The 20,378-nt window shown below is 40.8% G+C and overlaps 1 protein-coding gene across 1 annotated transcript; it reads left to right on the top strand.

Moving 5' to 3' along the window:
* The first annotated feature begins 567 nt into the window (after positions 1-567).
* pgbd5 (piggyBac transposable element derived 5) lies at positions 568-20,343 on the top strand. Its single transcript, XM_072437075.1, has 7 exons — positions 568-1,151; positions 7,848-8,278; positions 9,961-10,095; positions 16,249-16,423; positions 17,871-18,068; positions 19,277-19,382; positions 19,645-20,343. Exons 1-7 carry the CDS (start codon positions 824-826, stop codon positions 19,838-19,840), a joined length of 1,569 nt encoding a protein of 522 aa, XP_072293176.1. The 5' UTR covers positions 568-823; the 3' UTR covers positions 19,841-20,343.
* Positions 20,344-20,378: the final 35 nt, after the last annotated feature.

Below are 20,378 nucleotides of genomic sequence, written 5' to 3'. Positions count from 1 at the left end.
CACTTTTTGCATTGGATATCCAGCAGATTGATTGATTGATTGATTGATTGATTTTATTTGGCAGGTAACACAGAAGATTTTTTTTTGACCATGGACCAAAAATCGGATCATTATCAGATTTCCCCCCCTAATTGTTCACACCAGTGCAGGTTTGGACATGGAAAATGCACACACAAAAAAAACGACAAATCTACGGTGACAAAGACAAAAATATGTTGAAAGAGCAATTTTTTTTAAATCGTTATACTTTGGCTATAATAATATAATCGTTATACTTGGGCTATAATAATATAATATAATATAAGTATGATAATATAAGTTGCTCTAAAAATCCACATAATGAATTAAATTATGTGTTTTTGGTGTAAACCACTGACTGTAGCCTATATATGAGTAAATACCCCCTTATTTTACCACATGTTCGAGTCCGAGGTTGTCCCCTGCAGCCAGTCTCTCCTCCCTGGAGCTTATTGGACGGCAGGGCAGGACCAGAGTCAGGTGATGCTGGCGCAGCCTCTCTCTCCTCTCTCTTCTAGTGTGAGAGGAAAATCTCTCTATCCTACTACAACTACATGGAAAGCAGCGCTGTAGCATGCGCCGTGGCAGAGCAGCGGGCGGTGATATTTCAGTACCCTTGGAGAGGACAGCGCTCATTGATCCCCTTAAGATTTTGACCGGCGTGTTTTGAACCGGCGGGTTTTGGGGGCACCACCATTTTTTAGTCTTCCAGTTTTGCTCCTGCATCACAAGACAAGGGAAGAGGTGTAGTAAACGCGGACCGTGACCACTGCGATCAGAAGGAGCAGAGCATCAGAGAAGAGAGATGGCGGAGTGCGGGCGGAAGGCGCTGTCTCTCCTGGAAGCGGCCCGTTCCCGGTACGAGAGCCTGCAGATATCCGACGACGTTTTTGGCGAGTCCGGGGACGACAGCAGCGACAACCTCTTCTACAGCACCTCGGGGGAGTCGGACTCAGACCACTACATCGCAGAGACAGGCGAAGAGGAGCAGCCACAGAACCAGCAGAGACGAGCTGAGAAAGAGAGTGGACACAGCGGTCCTCCGGGTTCACTGTCCCACAGTCAGGCTGAGGAGGAGGGCTGGACCGGAGCGCTGCAGGACGTCACCGTGCCGCCGTATAAAGACACATACGGTGAGACACTGATCAGTAAGGTCATGTGTGCCTCCAACACTGAGCCGTGGGATGAACAGGCTGGAGTCAAGCTGTAGGTCCTAGTTTAACCATCTCTGCAAAATAATGTCCACTGTCATAAAACATTGTAGACTACTTTATGCGCGTGCAGGGGCTGTCCGTCTGTGCCTGAGTGAAGTAGTGACAGTGACAGTGTAGCATGACACTGCACTGTTTATTATGGTTGTGCTTTGATACTGGTGCAGTGCCCTGGGTGATTGTGATAAAAGCTTGTGTTTCAGAGGTGGGAGACGTTCAGGGTAGTTTAAGGGAACAGCTTGATGTCTCTTTCATGTTTCTATATTTTTACTCACAGGCACAATTCAATTCAACAGGCTCAGCTACTGAAAATTGTCCTCCTGCAAGTCAATTAACCGAACCATAAGTGTTAACAAGTGAATTGTGTGTGTGTGTGTGTGTGTGTAGATCGTGACTGTTCAACACAAGCACACAAACTCTAATTTGTTTCTTGTCTGTGGTAATATTTAGGCTCAGTCCTGCATGATACATTGTGTACTGCAGTCATCGTTGGTCTAAGAGCTGTTAGTGCAACTCATGCTTTCGGAGCTCATTTGGATTAGGTTTCCTCCTGTGCCACTGGCATCCTGCATCCACTGTGTGTGGCATCTTTCACCCTCAGAGAGAGACCAACATGGTCACAGCAGATATGGACAGACCCCAGTACATTCTGACATATACTATTTGGAGAATTTGTGCAAATCATGCTACATGACAAATAGCAATTTTGCTAAACATGTTTGAGATTTCACCTGCAAATATTGTTTTTATTCAGTGCACAGTATTCACTTGTTATAGCTAGTACAGTCTGTTGTGATGTTTGGGGAAGTGGTATTGTAGTAAGTAGTATTACTTTATCTATTCTTATTTGTATTTCTTAACTCAAGTAGTTATATACACTGTACTATGTGAGTGATGTCAGGTGTTGTTTGAGATGTACACTTTGCAGTCGAACAGAATTTTCTCTTTTTCTTCATAGTGCCAGAAAAGTTTGCTCAAACAAACTTGTATGAAAGGAATTGGCAGGATTGAGGGTGTCGGCGCATAAGACGTTACCATTCTACAAATACACTGCTTATGATAAGTGGCCTTTGGATAGTGCTGTGAAATTTGGAACTGATGGTGTAGAATTACCCTGATACAAAGACCATAATCTGAAGCCCTTTATCTCTGTCCATATTGAAAGTAGACCTCTTTTTACTCAGCACAATTATCAAACAAATTGTCTCCCCCACATTGTGCAGTAACAAAGGTGGCTGGCTGTTTCTTTTATCTGGAACTGAAATGGACATCGGAGCTTTAAAGGCATCATCACTTCAATTAATTCTAGGAACATAAGAGGAATTGTCTTTGTAGCTCATTCGTTCTGCTTTTAGAGCTTTGTATATTCAACAAGTAAACACAGGTGTGGTCTTGCTTGTACTGGTGCACTGGGTTTATATTGTTAATGTTTGCTCAATAATTCTAACTCTGATATCTGCTTTCAGAGATGACATTGTTTTGAAAGCAGTAATCTGATAGACACGATATTGCACAAATCCACTGTTTATCCGTCTTAAAACTCCATTCCAACGCATTAGCTTATCTTCATATTTCAGATGTAATGGCACAGGAAAGAGTTCACGAGATTTTTCCACTTAATCCGTATGTAGGGAGGGTAGAGGCAAAATCACTAATGAAATAATCATTTATAGCTGCTGACTTATTGTAAGACTAAATGTATCCCGATTACATATTCCTCAAAAATTCTATGTTATTTGATTCAAATTAAAAATCATCTATTTGAAGTATCCACAGTCTTTTAGTATCACAATCATCTTAAGTTAAAGGAGACACTCAGGTACTTAATGTTGTACTATAACGTTAAAGTCATCATTTCACATTTTGTTCTTTGTAAACCACAATATTGATCTAAAACAGCTTAGTAATAGAAACGGGTCCATTGACTTCCTGTTAAAACTGTAGAACCAATAAGCCTCTTCATAGTGACATAGTGTTTTATTTTGAAAAGTGTCTACATGACACTGTAGAATCCTACATGTATCATTTGGAGTCTTTTTATTATTTCAAAAATGATTGCAACTAGTTACAGCAATGTGGGCGTGTATAGGGGGTAGTTGAAAACAGGTAATTTCAGTTGCAAGACAATTCAGTATAACTCAAACATGCATGAATCGATCTAAGTAAAACTCAGAGTACACTAATGATGAGGAAACATTGTTGTAACATGGTTAAGAGCTTATTTAAGTTGATTTAGATTACCGTAGTAAGTCTCTTTTTAGGTATATTTCCCATAAGGAAATCCATCAATTTGACCCATCGTTCACCGTTGTTTTCAGGAAACCTGTCTAGAGTAATGTGCAACGAGGTACAAGAGTACCTTAGCTGGCATGTTTAGGGTTGATGGAGGAAACCAGAGAGAGAAAACACCCAGACACAGGTAGAACATGATGCAAACTCAGCGCAGAAAGGCGCCATGAAGGTTCCTATTTCACATAAAACTAAGATTCATAGATTCATTTGAGCTACTTGAAATTGGAGCATCCTTTGACCCATATAAGCAATTTATGTTTATTTGTATAAGGGTTTTTTGGCCCGTTGGCTTTATTAGGAAGGAGAGTGTAGCATGAAATGGGGTTGAGTGCAGGGAGGACAGTCACAACGCTGTAAGCCTGGCATCTGTGCGGCCAAACCTAACCTACATCTCCATCTCCACCTCAGTCTGGCTCTGTCCCTCTTTTGATTGTCCAACTTTTCCATGGATGCCACTTTACTTGAATACAAACTTGAGATTTACATACAAAACATGAATAAATATTTCTTGCAAAAAAAGAAGGGAAAGGAAAACACTTTTTGGGTTGTAAAAAATGTGTAGATACTATTATTCCAATCCTTCTCTCTCTGTGCATTATGGTAATACAAACAGGACATTATGGTGGTGTAATAGCATTCATTCACCATAAACTAAAATGTGTTATTCCTTAGATGATGTTCTCATCGTTGTATAAGATAAGAATTTATTTCATTGCTGCAGTGGATATTGTTTTCTTATGTCTTATGCATGTTTGTGCTCTGTCACTTGTTCATTGTCCCTGTTTGCTAGTTTAGTTACCCTCTCGTCCATCTTGGCTCTTCACTTTCTGGCTCAGCTCTGATGTAATGGCTGCTCTCCTCTGAGACAGTGCAACTCGTACATAAATCATCAGCTTCAGTCAGTTTACATCAAGTCAAACTAACAAACTTTGAACGGAACTCAAGTTCGACTCTCCAAGCTTTTTCTTACATGTTGTTGTCGTCATCGTTGTTGTTGTTGTGGTTGTTGTGTTACTTTTATTGGAGCAAATTGAAAATGTGCATTTACCGCCACCTACTGTAGTTGTACGTCTTCAAAGAACAAACAAAAAACAAGTAGAGAGAGAATGAGAGAGAGAAAGACAGAGAAAGGGAGATGGAACAAGACAGAAGGAGTGGGAGATAGAGAGAGAGAAAACACCCCTTTACTTACATACAGTGCCCTATAATCCTGGCAAGATTCTTAAAGGAGATGAACTATGCTTTTTTGTAAGGTGAAAACAGGAAATATTTGTGTACTCAAGCCTCAGATTTCATGACAGTATAGGATTATTCATACATGCATGAATCAATGAAAATATAATGTTAAGTAAACGAATAATGAGGAAACACTTACTTTTTGTTTTAGCCGTGTGTCACAATTATGTTCTACTGATGTTTTTTGGGGCCACTGGACCATCCTCTTTACATTGGACCGGGTCAAACATATTTCTTTTAATAAGATAAGATAAAATAATCCTTTATTGTCCCTCATGGGGAAATATCATTGATGCAACGCAGGCAGATACAGAGGTAGATACAGAAGAGAAGAACAGATCACTTATAGGAAGTTTGAAAAACATTCTCAGTAGAAGATCTCCTAATCAAAACTGACAGACATAATTATAAAGTTTAGATAAAGGACATGTCTGAATCCTGTCATCACAGTGAAAATCTAAGGCAAGGATCACATTGAGGATTACAGGGCAGATCCACGATACAGATTGTGTAACTTTCGCAATGGTGACTGGATTTACAGCACTATTTCACATAGTGAGTGCCCAGATAGATTAATACCAGGATCTGTTTATCCATCTGGACATTTATTTGTATTCAAAATGAACGCAGTTGTATATCAGTAGCTGAAAAAAGCCATAATGTATTACAGAATTCTTTTCGTGCTATGATGATTACATTGTATGCAAAACCTATAACAAAATAACAAAATAATATTGTATGTTAGTATTCATGAGCTCAAGCCTACTTACTTAGAAAGTCAAAGCATGAAATTTGCTGCATTATTGTATTGCATATGAATCTATGTGTAAATTAAGATAAATTGTATGGAGAATTATGTATAAGATGATGAGCCTGTAGCAAACCTAAATTCCTTTTTAAGCTTTGCTGACTCATTTTGCCTTGGACACTCATTTTATCTCAGAGTGGTCTTCTTTGAGGAAGTCATGCAGGATTTTACTCTGCTTTTAAAATGGAATGGAATGCAAATGAGTGCGTCTGACTTGGCTCTAACAGAGACTTTCTGGGTACATTTAACTGCCATCTTGTTCTCCATCTTGGCTCGGCGTATCTTGCACTGCTCTTAGATGTAATTATAATAAAATCTTGGACTTGTGCATGATTACGCTTGGATACACTTTTCATATATTTTCGTGACAGGGGTTGATTGGTTGTGTTGCAGTTGGTCAGAAGTCAGGAAAATATTAGTATAAATGTGTTCTTCTGAGAGCAGTGTCATTGCGTTGTTTAGCTAAGCATGAAGTGGTTTGACACAACTCTTGTTTTTGGCTTGAAAGAAATTTCAATAATTTGTGCTTATTGATAAAACTGTTGCACATTTCCTTTGGGGTTACAAAGGTGTGTAGAAAAGTCAAATTAGGTAGAACACTGAAAAAGTTCATATTGGTTGGTCTTTGTACGGACAGATCTATGTATGACTGTTTTGTATATGAAGTGATTTTGCCTCAACACTTTCATGAAGTGAACGTGACAGGAGAGTGAAGCGGGCTTAAATGCCAGGCCATGTCAGTGAGGTGACAATGTGTTTGCTGTCACTCTGTGTAAACACTGTAATGGTCGCCTTGGGCTTGTGAAACTAACACTGAATGGCAGAGCTATGTGCACAGAATAAAACTGGACATTAAGTATTGGCAAGATGTTAAATTACAATGCCTCAATTAGGGCTGCAACAATTAATCAACTATATGTGACAAGTTGACTATAAAAAATGACATTGTCATATTTTGATGATTGTTATGTGGACTATACACTGTAAAACACATACAAAAAGACAATTTGATAACAAAGTTGCAATATTATAAAATCAAAATGTCTATCAAGAATAAACAATATCAGACTTTCATCATGGATGATGGCGATGGTGGATGAGATCCGCCCTGAGTACCATAAGTCTCTGGATGTTGTCCGGTAAGGTCTTTACTGGAGAGGAGAATCTGACCGATAGTCGAACCTCGGATTCAGAAGGAGCAGAGTGGTTTTCGTCCTGGTCGTGGAACACTGGACCAGCTCTATACCCTCCATCAGGAGGAGTTCAAGTATCTCGGGGTCTTGTTCACGAGTGAGGGAAGGATGGAACGTGAGATTGACAGTTGGATCGGTGCAGTGTCTGCAGTGATGCAGTCGCTGCACCGGACTGTTGTGGTGAAGAAGGAGCTGAGTCGAAAGGCAAAGCTCTCGATTTACCGGTCGTTCCTTCCCTCACCTATGGTCATGAGCTTTGGGTAATGACCGAAAAGACAAGATCACAGATACAATCGGTCAAAATGAGCTTCCTCCGCAGGGTAGCTGAGCTCAGTCACACGGGAGGAGCTCGGAATAGAACTGCTGCCCCTCCACGTCGAGAGGAGCCAGCTGAGGAGGCTCGGGCATCTGTTCTGGATGCCTCCTGGATGTGCATGTCCCACCGGGAAGAGGCCCGGGGTGAAGACCCAGGACAGGCTGGCCTGGGAACACCTTGGGATCCCCCCGTAGGAGCTAGAGGAAGTGTCTTGGGAAGGGAAAGTCAGGGAGTCCCTGCTTAGACTCCCTTGGCCCTTCCCTTGGCCCTTGATAAGCGGAAAATGAATGGATGGATGATTTTCATCACTACTACACTTTATCCATAAATATTCTCCATCTAGAAGTCTATTTGGTTGATAATGTATTTCTGTATACAATAGAAATAATCGTTGCAGCCTTAACCTCAATATCTTCCATTTACAAAACCCTCCCAGTACTTAAGTTAAAATGTTCTGTATAAGTGACAGCCCACAATTTGTGGTTTATGTGTGCAGAGCTCCTTAGTGGAGAGAAACATGAAGGCGTGTACTGTTGACTGAATACTGTAAGCCCAGCATTTTGTTGAACGATTTTTGTGATGCAGCTATTTTAGTTTATCATCAGCCCACACAGCCTTGACAATGACAACTTAACAAACTCCAATTTGATACTGTCACCAACTTTTCCATTACTTGTCAAGCTGAAGGCGTGGGTCCTGTTATGATTTAGAGACACTTCCCTCTCGTGACTCCCTTAATAATATCCTCTGTCCATCTATTTTGTCCCTAACAGGCCCTGCTCAGAAAATGCCAGACAGTGCTTCTGCTTTGGACTTCTTCCAGCTTTTCGTCCCAGACAACTGCATTCAGAACATGGTCACCCAGACTAACATGTATGCCAAGAAGTTCCAGGAGCGTTTTGGCTCGGATGAGGGCTGGCGTCCGGTCACTGCCCAGGAGATGAAGGCGTTTCTGGGTTTTGTCATCTCCACCAGTGTGCAGAGGTGTGAGTCCGTGCTGAGCATCTGGAGCTCGGGCTTCTTCAGTAATCGCAGCATTGCACTAAAGATGAGCCAGTCACGCTTTGAGAAAATCCTAAAATACTTTCACATCGTGGCTTTCCGGCCATCGCAGGGGAGCAACCAGGGACTGTACAAGATCCAGCCTTTCCTGGACTCACTGCAGCAGTCGTTCAGCTGCACCTTCAGGCCCTCACAAACACAGGTATATGGCACACATCAGTGACACACAAGTATGATACAAAGGAGAAGAAAACACTTTAATAAGTGGTCAAGAAATCAAGCTCGACACTTTTATGTGGAGCGCCAGATGCTATTTCAGCCAGTTTTATAAGTAGGGCAGCAATACAAGTTTTGTTTTATATCAGTTTATCATGAGGATTCATTTTAGGATTAGATAAATAAAGTGCATTATCATATATCCTTATTATGGTAACTTGAATTTAGACGTTAAATCAACAGTTTATCGCAAAAGCTATAAAAAATGCACCAGGGTCACGCCCAAACTATCCGGAGCAGGCACGTGACTGGACTACATAAATTCATAATGTGTTAGCGATTTATAACTGTCTCGCTCTTTTGCAGTGGGTTATTGATAGGGATTAATGAATAAATGGTAAGTTTCTCTCATAAAAGGTTTTGATTTACGGGATGTTAATCAGGATTTATTCGTTTGATCTCCTAAATTAAGAGCATTTATCTGAATTTGGGAGTAATATCTTTCTGAATAGATTGACAGACAGAACAGAGAGGTCATCAGTGAGGTGGAAATATTTGAAATGCAAATATCTGCGGCTAATTAGATAAATATTCATTCCAGACATATAAACCATCAGATTTGTAAAAGTGTCCAGGGGTCGAACAGGATATAATTCACTTGAGACAATAGACACAATATTGAGTCCACTACAACATTCAGGCGTGAATAAATAATATTCAAACATTAATTTTGTTGAGAATTTACACAAAAAAACAAATGTCTGCATTATATTCAGTGAAAGCGTAGGTTCCTCGGCGATATAATTATGACTGTTGCACTCTTCACCCGTAATCCAAACTATGGAGCTTAACTGTGACTGCCAACTGCCTGGTTCTGGATGAAAATTTTCCGTTCATTTTTCACATAGGGATTTCCCCAAAAAATTATATTAAAAGCTCAGGGCTAATCAGCCACTGTATGTGTGCTGTGTCGAGTAATGAACAGAAGAACTATCATTTTATTTAAATTTAAATTTAAAAATGCAAAAATGAATGAGAAATTTACTTATGGAACCATTGCAAACTTCGAGGTGACTGATGAGTTCCATAGAGCTTTGGATCACTAACTTTATGTTATTAGCAAAGGGTGCCATATAGATATATTAACCAAAATCAGCCCTGGAACAACCCCATAAACTGCTTAAGCTTAATTATGATGTGGATGAAACAATCCTGATCTCTATATATTGGTTCAAAATTGGTGGCATATATATTTTTTATATACAATGAGAATATACTCCAAATGGACAATAATTTGCCATTTTGTTCAGTCAAGATCTTGCTGCACGATATTTTGTCTTATCCCAAATATTCACTCTTGTTTGGAAAAAGCAAGAAACGGGAAGTGCAACACGAGCAATGTGTGTTAGACTGTTTTTATCTGTCCACAGCGGTTTTAAAACTACAATTAGAACATGTCAAGAAAAGTGTAGTCAAAGATCAAGCTAAAAATCCTATTTTGTAAAAGCATTGCATTTCTGCACTCAACAAAATCCTCTTTTTTTGGCAGATAACACAGTTTTTCTAACTTGAACAAGTGTCGATTTTCTGTCCCTGGCGCCTTGACGTTACATCATACTTGTACTTTACTGTGAGTTCATTGTTTGCTTTGTTTGCTGGTTTTTGCAGGTTCTCCATGAGCCCTTGATAGATGAGGACCCAGTGTTCATCACCACCTGCACTGAGCGCGAGCTGAGGAAAAGAAAGAAGAGGAAGTTCAGTCTGTGGGTTCGACAGTGCACCTCCACAGGCTTTATTTGTCAGGTACCAACTCGCCAGCAAAAGCATAAAAAGACACTTTGCGCTTTCATCATGTGGCTCATGAGAAAAAAGAGATTAGAATCTTTTTGTTGTGAAGCCTCGTTTAGAAATAAGGCAAAACTGTGACTTTTTAGACTCCAATTGAATGCATTTGTCCCACTTTACTCGTACTAACAGTTTTGCCCTTAAAACAAACCTGCTCTCTTACATAACACACCCATTTAACTTGGGGCCAGCTGCAGGGCTGCCAGGGCTGTCCGCCGTGCACCATTACGGACGTCATTAGTGAGAGAGGCATGCTGCAGTCCATAACTCACTCGACCACATTCTCTGCACTTCTTATTTCATAGGCTGTATCAATGACATGTCCTTGAGGCTACAATCTAACTCAAACTGGAAGCACAAACCGTCTGTGTGAGCAGATTTCTCATGAGCCCAGCAGGTTAAAGAGAAAAATAATGTATAAAATGTATTGCCAAAAGAGAGAGAGACATTTGTGCAGGTTTTCTATCAAACCGCCTACACACAAGCTGCATAAAAGTGCTGAAAATGCTTGTTTCTCCTGTGGTCGAGCTAACACTAAGCAAACTCCAACTGGTTCGACATAACACTACATATTTACACGAGCACATGAGCTGCCTCGGCCTTTCAAAACTTTAAAGTACACATATATAAAATCAGCTATTGTTATCACAATGTTTCCTCATCCTAAGAGTACTTGAAGTTATATTATATAATCCTGTATTGTCTTGCATCTGAGGCTTGAGTGCTGAAAATGTCAGCACTCATGTTTTCACCTACCCCCAGCCCAGCCCCCATCGCCTGACTTCGCTCACATTTAGGGGTCGTAAGAAAAAGAAAAAAAACACGTAGTAAAATTCGTGTAATTTCACTGTGAAAAGGTGGGGCCAGCAATTAGTTTTGCATTTGACCTGGATGTCAATGGATCATTTCTATTTTTTCTGCAATTTTACTTCAGAATTGCACATTACACAATCATCTACATATGTAATGTTTTTTTTACTGAAAACCGAAGGGGGAAAAGAGCCAGCTTTCAAACCCAGAATCTTCAAGTTCTTGGGTAAAAGCTTCCATTTAAGCATTTCCCTTCACATCGACTGTGCCATTTGACAACCACTCTGTCTTTTTACCAGTCAGTGTGTCTCTGCTCTCCCATCTTATCACTACAAATGAATTGTGTCAAGGGAGAGAAGAAAAAATACAAGAAATACGGCGAGTTAATGGAGTGAATCAATGGGATTCCATTAGGCATTGCAGTCACACACATGCACACACACACACACACACACACACCCTCATGCGCTGACTAGCCTTTTAGTGTAATAGCCACAAGCCTGACGTAGAGCCGGTCGAATCGTGCTAATTCCAGGTTATCAGAGAGACAACAGGGACACACACTCACTGATAGTGTTTGCACATTTCAAAGGTTATGGGCCTGGGCACTACGGTAAACAAAAGGATATTAATTCTGTCCTATTATAAGTGCATAACAATTACACTGAAAACTTGAGAAGAATCAACTGGTTGGTCTATTAAAGAAAGAAATAATGTCTTGTTTTCATCTTTAATATTTTTCAAAAGCAAGATAAACATAAGGGCGGAACGATTTGGGAAGAATATCTAATTGCAAAGATGTAATTTCAAACTCTTCCAGGAAAATTGACATAGACTAACAATAAATGAAACATGATATGTATTTCAGAACATGTTTGTGCAGATCTAAACTATAGCGTTAACAGTTTTTATGCAGGATAAAACAGCATATCTGGTTGTTTGTCGGGTAAATATTGGCGTCCAATTGCAAATACGCCGACGGCACATTGTGGATATAGAGGTTTACACAAGTACAAAGTCAATTACCTGTTATTATAATTAGGCCCGAGCCCCAGCAGGGCGGAGGGCCTATTGCTCCCGCAACGCTGCCTTCGGCAGCGTTGCAACTGTCTGACCAAACATGCGGGCGCAGCCCGCATGTTTGGTACCCCGTCGCCCCTGGCAAGTACAGTGAACTAGCCCATGCCGAAGGCATGGATCATGCATACTTACTCCTGCTATGACAGAAATAGTCAACAATGAGTGAATGGGCGTAGCCCATTCACTCATTGTTGACAACAGCAGCGCGAAGCGCTGCATTCCTCCAAAAACCCTCCTGGCATCGTCCCGTACGCGAGAATCCATGCCGCAGGCATGGGCCATGCTTGTATCTGCTCAAATCAATGGAAGTCTATGGGGAGTGGGGGCATCCCGACAGAATAGGGAGTGACGAGCGCGTAAGCGCTCGTAATGATGATTCCACCCCATGGCGGCATCGGGAAGGCTTAGAGCTTTCAAACGATGTATAATTTGTTGTTATAGTGGAAACGGCTATATTATTTTTGCTAAAAATATTATTATTAGGCCCGAGCCCCAGCAGGGCGGAGGGCCTAATAGACTGTCTGACCAAACATGCGGGCGCAGCCCGCATGTTTGGTACCCCGTCGCCCCTGGCAAGTACAGTGAACTAGCCCATGCCGAAGGCATGGATCATGCATACTTACTCCTGCTATGACAGAAATAGTCAACAATTAGTGAATGGGCTACGCCCATTCACTCATTGTTGACAACAGCAGCGCGAAGCGCTGCATTCCTCCAAAAACCCTCCTGGCATCGTCCCGTACGCGAGAATCCATGCCGCTAAATCTCTCGAATATCAACATTTTTCTGTTTCACACTTTAACGAACTCCTCCTAGTGCGTTTTGCCCACCAACCTCAAAATCGGTGTACGTCCTCTAGACAAGTGGGGCATCTAAAGTTATCCACATTTTAAGGATAGCTTTTACGGTCTCTGTGCGACGGAGCCGCAAACGTCATGACATGATATTTTGAACAAAATTCTAATTTGCCATCCTGATCATGAAAGTATGAGAGCCAAAGTCATATTTTGTACGGCGTAACCGTAGCAATGACAGAAACATCCCATGTTATCCTTATGGGAAAATCGTAGAATCGCTCAAATCACCACATTTTTACGCTTCACACTTTAACGAACTCCTCCTAGGGCGATTGTCCGATCAAGTTCATATTTGGAGAATATCATCTACACAAGCGGGGCATCAAAACGTATCCATATTTTGATTCTAAGTGCTACGGTCTCTGTGTGGCGGACCCGCAAATATATGTCAGAAATGGGAAAACAGCGAAATCTCTAAAATGACCACATTTTTACGCTTCACACTTTAACGAACTCCTCCCAGGGCGATTGCCCGATCAAGCTCATATTTGGGGAAAATCATCTACACAAACGGGGCATCAAAAGTTATCCATATTTTGATTTTAAGTGGTATGGTCTCTGTGCCGTGGAGCTGCAAATATACTGTCACAAATGGGAAAAACGCCAAATCCTTGAAATGTTCACATTTACGCTTCACACTTTAACAAACTCCTCCTAGTGCGTTTGGCCCACCAATCTCAAAATCAGTGTACCTCCTCTATACAAGTGGGGCATCAAAAGTTATTCAAATTTTATGGATAACATTTACGGTCTCTGTGCAGCTGAGCCGCAAACTTTTCGCAGAATTTGGACTATTTGGCCTTCAGAGTGGCCTATAAACAAGAGTTTTTCCAAATGACATGACATTTTGCACACAATTCTCATTTGCCATCCCCAAATTAAAAGTATGGGAGCCAAAGTCATATTTGGTAAAGCGTAGCCGTAGCGATGACAGAAACATCCCATGTTATCCTCATGGGAAAATCGCAAAATTGCTCAAATCACCACATTTTTATGCTTCACACTTTAACAAACTCCTCCTAGGGCGATTGTCCGATCAAACTCATATTTGGGGAAAATCATCTCCACAAGCGGGGCATCAAAAGTTATTCATATTTATATTCTAAGTGGTACAGTCTCTGTGTGGCGGACCCGCAAATAGATGTCACAAATGGGAAAACAGCGAAATCTCTAAAATGTTCACATTTATGCTTCACACTTTAACAAACTCCTCCGTGGGCAATAGCTCGATCAAGCTTAACTTTTGGGAATATCATCTACACAAGCGGGGCATCAAAAGTTATCCATATTTTTATTCCAAGTGCTACGGTCTCTGTGCGGCGGAGCAGCAAATTTGACTGACACTTGTGTTCATTTGCACTGGATTGGCCATGTCCAATGTGTGTCCGTCTGTCAAGTTCTTTTTTAATTCAACACACAATAAGGGCGCCATCTTTATCAAGTCGAAAGCGCAGAGTCGGAAGGCCGGCGGCCGGCGAGGGCCGTTGGATGCCGCTTGCGGCTTTAATTATTTTTATTTTTCTTGTTCTTCTGCTTTTTGAACTCTAATTTGACCCCCTGAACATGCTCAAAAACTCACCAAACTTGGCCCAAAATTCAGAATCGGCGAAAAATTTGATTTTTTCTGGGCCATTTTTTTTTTTGTTAAAAAATGGCGTGACAGCGCCACCGACAAAAGTCAAAATACATTGCGCCTATGGGAGATGCCCCGAGGTCAACTTTGGCGTAAAGCTACGAAATTCGGAACACGCATTCCTCTCGTGAGGACAAAAAAAAAATATTATTTTGGCCACGCCCCCAGACTTACCCTATGGCCGCCATATTCCTTTGAAAATGAAAACACGCTGTGTTAGCCATTTTGTTCACGTCAAACTTTGACGAACTCCTCCTAGGGCGTTTTGCCCACTGACTTCAAAATCGGCGGACGTCCTCTGGACAAGTGGGGCATCTAAAGTTATCAAATTTTTTGAGATGCCTTTTACGGTCTGTGTGCGGCGCAGCCGCAAAGTTGGACAACTTATTTTGGGATATTGCAGATCTAAAAATTGTTCCCATTTGATCAAAACAAGTCCGATTAGGACCAAATTTGAATCAGTTGTTCAACTTTCTAGTTTGGACCAGTTTATGATGACAAAATTGAAATGGGCGCGATAGCGCCCCCTACAGAGTGACCTTTAAATTAACATTGAAGGTCAAAAATTAGTTTTACCAAAATTTTCTAAACTTTACCCAAAATTCTATTTTGGCGTCGCGATCAAAAAAGCCAATCAGACAAATGCCTTAATTTTTACGGCGTAGTCGTAGCGATGACATAAACCTCCCATGTTATCCCTATGGGAAAACCGCTAAATCTCTCAAATATCCACATTTTTCTGTTTCACACTTTAACGAACTCCTCCTAGTGCGTTTTGCCCACCGACCTCAAAATTGGTGTACGTCCTCTAGACAAGTGGGGCATCTAAAGTTATCCAAATTTTAAGGATAGCTTTTACGGTCTCTGTGCGACGGAGCCGCAAACGTTTCCCAGAATTCTGACTATTTGGCCTTCAGAGTGGCCTATAAACAATAGAGTTTTTCCAAATGACATGATATTTTGAACAAAATTCTAATTTGCCATCCTGATCATATAAATATGAGAGCCAAAGTCATATTTTGTACGGCGTAACCGTAGCGATGACAGAAACATCCCATGTTATCCTTATGGGAAAATCGTAGAATCGCTCAAATCACCACATTTTTACGCTTCACACTTTAACAAACTCCTCCTAGGGCGATTGGCCGATCAAACTCATATTTGGGGAAAATCATCTACACAAACGGGGCATCAAAAGTTATCCATATTTTGATTTTAAGTGCTACGGTCTCTGTGCCGTGGAGCTGCAAATATACTGTCACAAATGGGAAAAACGCCAAATCCTTGAAATGTTCACATTTACGCTTCACACTTTAATGAACTCCTCTGTGGGCAATAGCTCGATCAAGCTCATATTTGGGGAAAATCATCTACACAAGCGGGGCATCAAAACGTATCCATATTTTTTATTCCAAGTGTCACGGTCTCTGTGCGCTGGAGCCGCACATTCGACCGATATTTGTGTTCATTTGCACTGGTTAAGAACAGCATTGTACATGTACAATGTGTCGCTGTCTTAGTTAGTTAGACAATGAGGGCGCGTTAGCACCATCTCTGTAAAATGCAGAGAGCAGAGTCGGAAGGCCGGCGGCCCGCGAGGGCCGTTGGATGCCGCTTGCGGCTTTAATTACGTTTGTACCCCCACTTAAAATTGCACTGATTACTGACATAAACTTAATGACACTTAAACAGTACAACCTTGTGATAACGTGTTCTTTGTGTGCGCTGCAGATCTCCGTGCATTTGAAGGAGGGCACAGACGCTTTGTCCGCGCTCAAAAACAAGCCCCAGCTCCACAGTCTGGTGGCCAAGCAACTCTGCCAAAACATCTCCGGGAAGAGCACCATAATCTTCACCGGACCATCCATCACTAACCTCAGTCTCTTCACGGAATTCAGCAAACAAGGTACAACACCGCACAGAAGAACGAGACGCAAGCCAAACCTATTCATCTGCATAGAGTCTAATTTTAAATTATCTTTGATTAAAATTAGTGCTTTTGCCACTTTAGAATTTGCAAAGTCACTCTTATATTTGAGTAATGGGACCTGGGTGAAAATATATAAATGTTATTCTCTTGACAAGACAACACGCTTGGAAGACAAGAGTTAAAATTTAATCTCTTTGTCAATGCCTCGAGGCTGTCAGATACATACAGCTGGTGAAGACAATGTTTTGTTTCAGATTTGTCATTCAGATTAATTATGAAAGTTAATTGCCCCGCGCTCCACTCTTGGTTTAGGTTTGCAGATAGAAATCACTGCCATAAATGAGACTCATTCGACAGGATTGTTTTACAGAAAAGAGTTTGGTGCGAGTAATTGTTCAGCCGTCACACGCTGTGCTTCGTTTTATCGTTTCAAATTTCGTTGCCTCCAGTTGTTGAATCATGGTATTAGAAAGTCTCGATTAAAAAAAAACAATTAGGTAGCGGCAGATTTAAATCAGCTGGATGGCATGTCAAGATTATGTTGCAGAATTTGTTAAAATGCTAATATTTTATGTTCAATATCGGCTCAAGCAAAGCCAAGACAAAAGGGGCGATCCTGCAGATTTTTAGTCAAAAGTTTCCACTCATTTTCAGTTTGGTTGTTTCCATCCAGTGAATTTATCAAACCGTTATATAGGCCCGTGCATATCAAATTGTGATTAATATATATATAGGATAGTAGTATTTTATTTTGAATATGCCAAAACTACACGCCAACACAAAATACCCAAATACATATATTTTTCCCGTATTCTTGAAGCAGTGGGAAGAAGTACAATCCTTATTTTTATCCATCTCATTCACTACATTATTACATCAAAAGGAGTAACATTTGTCGAATATTAATGGATGTAATTTGATTCAATATAAAACCAAGAATAGCATGACTCAAATCCATCAAAAGTGACTGTTTCTTTGTTTCATTTTCTTTATCTTTTTCTTAAACTTGCTTTATTATCCCACAGATTGAAACACACATTGCTTTGAGTGTAGTTTGAGCACAGTCCTGTTTCATATTCAACCCCCATTTTTGTGTATGAATAGTTTTGGTATGTTTGTATTTGCTTTAAGATAAGATAAGATAAGATATTCCTTTATTGTCCCACATGGGGAAATTTCATTGGTGCAACGCAGGTAGATACAGAGGTAGATACAGAAGAACAGATCACTTATAGGAAGTCTGAAAAACACTTTCAGTAGAAGATCTCCTATAAATAAATAAAAACTCCCATAGACAAATAAATACATAAATACATAAATACCATTGCATGTGATCACGACAGTAATTGCACATGAATATGTGTCACGACTGTTCTAAATTCTGCAAGGTCGCTGCATGTTTTGAATGTTTTTCTTTTTGTAGATATCTTCTGCTGTGGTCTTCTGAGCACCAGGAAGAGCGACTGTACCGGCCTTCCCCAGAGCATGCTAATGTGCACCTCCACCAGTGCCCAGCGCGGACAGTCCAGGGTCATGATGAAGGGCGGCATGTCTCTGATCAGCTGGTACAACAAGGGTCACTTCAGGTTCCTCACTAACGCCTACTCGCCCAACAAACAAGGTATATACAGCTTTTGACTGTTTTCTTTTGCTGAATTGAACTTGTTGAATGAATGATGCCTTTATTGCGCTGAGGGAAATTTGTCTTGCACATCAAATACTTTCACAAGGTAAGGAAGACATAGAAGCAACAGAAGAAAACAGACAATAGAATACAGTCCATGTGTCAGGGCAAGTATTATTAGTAGTACAGGGATTAGAGGTTTTTGAGCAGCTTAATAATGCATGGGACAAAGGATTTAATGCCTCTCTTGGTTTTATTTGAGGCATAACGTAGCTTCATCCAAATAGGGTCGGTGTCTTCCAGTATTTTATGAGAAAGAAGTGTATTTGTCGGCCAAAAATGAGACGCTGTCCATTTTTCCTTGTCTCACGATCCTTGTTTGTGTTCTGCAAAGACAATATAGCATTTGATGATGTCGTAATCTCAGATGGAGCGCAAAGGGATTTACTGTTTTTTAAAGAAATCCCCAAATGTTGAACCTTCCCATTGTGTGTTTGGCATTGGCTTCACAAACATGCAATGGTCACAATCATGGCTTTGGATTTGAATCATAGCATCGCTTTGTGGAGTTTTTGTGAAAAAACGATTTAACTTTTAGTTTGTTCACACTGACAGAGATGACGCTGAAGTGTGACAGGTTTTGTTTCACGTGGATCGGCCCAGTAATGAATCCAGGTCAACACATCTGTAACGTGACAGTTAAACAGTCGATTCTAACTGACAATTCCTGCTCATTGAACTGTTTAATCTGAAAAAATCAAAGGAAGTTCTTCTTCTCCAGAGATATTTTCACTCCTGTCTCAGCCTTAACCACTCTTCATTCTGTTATTTGTAATCCTGCAGTGTGTTAGAGGCTTTAAAGAGGCATCAGAGCAGTGCAGACATCATTATCTCACATTGATTTTCTGTCATCTTTCTGAATCAAGGAGACCAGAGATCTTTATTTCTATAGGGGATGAAGATATCTGTCAATATCAGACCTGCATGTATGTCTCTCATATCATTTGTAATTATACACATCTATATGCTATCTGCAGAGGTTAATCCTTATCCAATTCGTTGACAAATCTGTTGAGACACCTTTAGAATGAACTTAAAATGGTGGTAAATGCGATGTTTTAGCTTTATTTTACAGCACCCGAAACCTTTTTTCTGCACTGGGATTGATTTTTTTCATTTAAAGGACTTTTGTGTGTCCATGACAGGAATGATCATCAAGAGGAAAAGTGGGGAAGTCCCTTGTCCACTCGCTGTAGAGGCGTTTGCTGCTCACCTCAGTTACATCTGCAAATATGACGACAAGTACAGCAAGTATGTACAACGCCAAGATATCAAATTTATCTGAAACCTTTTCGCAAATAGGTTTCGATATTAATGTTTCATCTGCAGGTGAAATATTTGTGCATGTTTCACACTGTCCTACTTTGACAGTCTGTAGTTAAAAATTAAACCACTTTATAAAGTTTATAGTTTATAAGCCTCACCTGAGTACTTTTATACCTGGAGCATTTGATTTATTAAAGTTATATGCACCGTTCATTGTGGGAAAAACTAATATTCTTTCTTCCCTCAGATACTTCATCTTCCATAAGCCTAATAAAACATGGCAGCAGGTGTTCTGGCTCAGCATCAGCATCGCCATCAATAACGCGTACATTCTCTACAAGATGTCCGACGCCTACTCCGCCAAACGCTACAGCCGAGCGCAGTTTGGAGAGAGACTGGTCCGCGAGCTGCTGGATTTAGACGACTGCTCCCCCACGCAGTGAGGAGGAGGTAGAGGAAGAGGAGGCCAGCAGGAGGCCACATTCCCACCGTCTCTGACTGTACAGACTGATAGTGAGTGAAGCAGTGCCAAGCTGGAGTGTCAAACGACAAGTGTGGACTGTGTTTTTCCTTCCACTTCTTTACTCTTTTGTTCTACTCTGTGATAGGCTACTGTAAATATCCACAAACTCACCTCATCTACACCATGAACCATTAAGTTAAACAACATCATTTTAATAAGGATTTGTCAACACAGAAAGCCTGAAACACTGAAGATGTCATCTCTCAGCGCTAACTCTGGCGACTGTACTATGTCAGGCATAAAGACGTGGCCTCAGCGCCCGCTAACAAGAGCTTAGTAAAGCAGAACTATGTGTGTAGACACGCCGCATGCATAAAGCAACTGATTGTGCTGTACTTCTGTTTGATGTGACAAAGATTTTTTAATATTGAGTTAGTGTGTGTGTTTGTGTCTTAAAGAAGTGGAACTGCCATATGTAGTGCAATCAAAGCCTGGACACGTGTACAGCTTCTGCCACT

The sequence above is a fragment of the Eucyclogobius newberryi genome, unplaced genomic scaffold, assembly GCF_026437365.1.
Source record: "Eucyclogobius newberryi isolate DKJ021-1_F unplaced genomic scaffold, fEucNew1.0.hap1 SCAF_8, whole genome shotgun sequence".
NCBI classification, from domain to species: domain Eukaryota; kingdom Metazoa; phylum Chordata; class Actinopteri; order Gobiiformes; family Gobiidae; genus Eucyclogobius; species Eucyclogobius newberryi.
The sequence above is the reverse complement of the archived record's forward strand: the minus strand, read 5'-3'. Positions and strand labels throughout refer to the sequence as shown.

Bases quoted from the DNA above. Each gene is read 5' to 3' on its own strand.
- pgbd5 (XM_072437075.1), top strand. From the start codon at position 824: ATGGCGGAGTGCGGGCGGAAGGCGCTGTCTCTCCTGGAAGCGGCCCGT. The intron at 1,152-7,847 runs GTGAGACACTGA...TGTCCCTAACAG, and splicing joins GCCGTATAAAGACACATACG to GCCCTGCTCAGAAAATGCCA. The intron at 19,383-19,644 runs GTATGTACAACG...TTCTTCCCTCAG, and splicing joins TATGACGACAAGTACAGCAA to ATACTTCATCTTCCATAAGC.